Raw genomic sequence first — 2,500 nt, forward strand, 5'->3', positions numbered from 1 at the left:
GAGGAGTCTACTGTGTCACCACAAAGTACATACTATGATGCAAATTAAATTACTCGCACTCACATTTTCACACTGCCCACTGATGTCTCTCTGGCTGGTTGTACTGTGCTCTGATGTTCTACTTGCCAGTGAACGACACTGAGCTTGTTCTGCTGTTCTTCCCTTTTCTTTTGTTCGAATATATGTGGAATGTCTTGTTCAAATACATCATTTTTTAAAATAAATAATCCCTTTAACACCTTCCATTTATATCCAGCAACTCTTACTCTGCTAACACCCTATCTTTGGTCTGTCTTCATCACAATAACCATGGAAATCTTGATACCTTATGGTTTACCTGCTATAAATTAGAACTAGAACAAAATCTTTATCTATTTTAGCCATATAACACAATAAAAAATCTACTTTTCTGCATTCCTTAACTGGTCTTTGATATATCAGTATAACAGCTCAAGGGAGCTCAGTGCATGATTAGAATTTTTTAACGACTGAAGATCTGTACTACGGACATTTGTGATAAGACTAATTGGGTCCCTTTAAATCTGGTCCAGCCAGCTTGGCCAACGCTTCCTGGGCCCCTAAGGTTCTCTAATATAGCAGGCAGAAATCAGACTATGCACATACACATAAAACCAGGCAGATCTGTCTCCAGCTGTCCTGGATGAGGGTACCTGGGCTTCTTTCAGTTCAACAAGCTCAGGTTTTGGACTTCTAGTGTTCTAGTGTTCTTTAGTCTGGTCCAGCCAGCATTGGTTAGGGTTCCTGTGTCTCTCCCGGGATATCAGACCATGAATTCTTAGACTGTAGGCTTTCACATGACTATGAAGACCTGCATTATACACAAACTTCCTCCTCTTCATATATTATATGTCCTTTTTGTCTTGATAGTTTATGAAGGTGGTCCATAAAAAGCCTAACCAGTCAGCACAGGGGATTCCTTTTCATGTTATTCAGGTAAAATGATTACCATGACTGCACTATAAAAATTGTCTTTCAGAACACTGTTAGTCTCAAGTTTCCATGTGTTCCGGCATCTCAAGAATTGGGCTCTCACATACAGTTTGCGGCAAAATACTTGTACCAACAACAGGCTGCCACGGTGCTGCTCCTACAGCTCCACCTCCCTGGAGAAGAATCTACAGTTAATACTACAAAATCTAAATATAACCTGAGAAACTGATTACTGATCCAAGCAAAACTTCTTACTATTTGATATTCATATGTATATGACATCTTTCAATGGATTTACTCACTTAAAAGATAAAGACTCCTTTTCCAGCAATATAAACACATGATAGGCAACAGACATAGAAGTGTATTTTACAAATGGAAATTGCATCTGACATATACACAATCCATAGAAGACATCAATAACAACAATCCTTTAAAACCTACTTGATGCCACCCTCCATGCCAGGCCTGAAGCCCTGGCCAGGTTCTGGTGTCTGTGCTGGAGACGGGCGGTTGTGACTGCTGTGCCTCGCTAATCTGGCAGGCTGCAAAAGTGGAAGGAAGTGTCTGCCAGTTGGCTGCAGTTTCAGGGTTCCAAGATGACAGGTTCCGCCAAGCTGGGTTTGCCTCCCAGCCCTCATCCTCTTGATCTGTGATGCCTACATGCTCAGCAATGGTTGGGCATGCCAAGTCTGCCTGGTTGAGACCTGCCAGGAGGTGTGCTGCACTCAGCTCAGCAGGCAGAGGAGGAAGCACTGGTTGTTGTTGTGCTAGCTTATAAGATGCTTGTCTAACCATCTGTCTCCTTGAAAGCTCACAACCTACAGGAAAAGACTGTCTGGGAAATGCTGCTTGCTTCTGCAGTATCTGGCGCTTCTGCTGAAGTCTGTGTTGGAATAGCTGTTGCTGAAGGGGTTTAGTTACTGTATAATCAGAATCTTTAGAATTATCTTTGGCAAGTAGCTTCTGAGTAGTAAAACTGAGTGTATCTGGTAAAGACACTCTCTGCCTGACCAGAGGTGCTCGACTCATCTCATCGGAACCAGCATACGAGTGTCTCCACTGACGACAGTACTGATAGTGTTGTTGCTGTTGATACTGGTAGTGCTGTCGTGCTGTCGTCTCCTCACTCCCTGTGACAGCTGCTGCCTGGTACAGTGATGTGAGTGCCTGGTGCTCTTGCTGGACACTGTGTAGCTCCGTCAGGCCTCTTGCCTTCTCAGTGTCAATTAGTCTTTGGCGGAATGCAATGACTCCTTGCGTCACTAGCCCATCTGAGGCACGGCGACCCTCACGGAAGTTGACAGGAGATCTTGTGTGTGATCTCTCCGTCGTCTCAGTGCTTGGGTCCAGCTGTGTTTGGGGCTGAATGGCTCGGAGCTGCGTTGCACCAGGCAGTGATGGCCGTGCAGTCAGGGACGCATGAGAACATGAGGAAAGAGAAGCCGCTAAATCCGGCTCCAGTTGTGACTCGAAGCTTTCAAATGTTGATTCTGTGCTGGTCACACTACCAAGTGGAGAATCTGTACCTTGAGAGGCTTCTGAAGAC

General features: G+C 44.6%; 1 protein-coding gene across 1 annotated transcript in view; it reads right to left on the minus strand.

Moving 5' to 3' along the window:
• The window catches only part of LOC113805344 (serine/threonine-protein kinase SIK1), a 114,533-nt gene that overhangs the window by 417 nt on the left and 111,616 nt on the right, over window positions 1-2,500 (minus strand). The window contains exons 8-9 of the mRNA XM_070113652.1: window positions 1,396-2,500; window positions 1-1,124 (exon numbers count right to left, since the gene is read on the minus strand). The exon at window positions 1-1,124 is cut by the window's left edge and continues 417 nt beyond it; the exon at window positions 1,396-2,500 is cut by the window's right edge and continues 758 nt beyond it. Coding sequence (XP_069969753.1) covers window positions 1,011-1,124; window positions 1,396-2,500 — 1,219 coding nt within the window. The 3' untranslated portion in view covers window positions 1-1,010. The remainder of the gene's footprint in view (window positions 1,125-1,395) is intronic.

Source organism: Penaeus vannamei, chromosome 34 (genome assembly GCF_042767895.1).
Source record: "Penaeus vannamei isolate JL-2024 chromosome 34, ASM4276789v1, whole genome shotgun sequence".
NCBI lineage: Eukaryota > Metazoa > Arthropoda > Malacostraca > Decapoda > Penaeidae > Penaeus > Penaeus vannamei.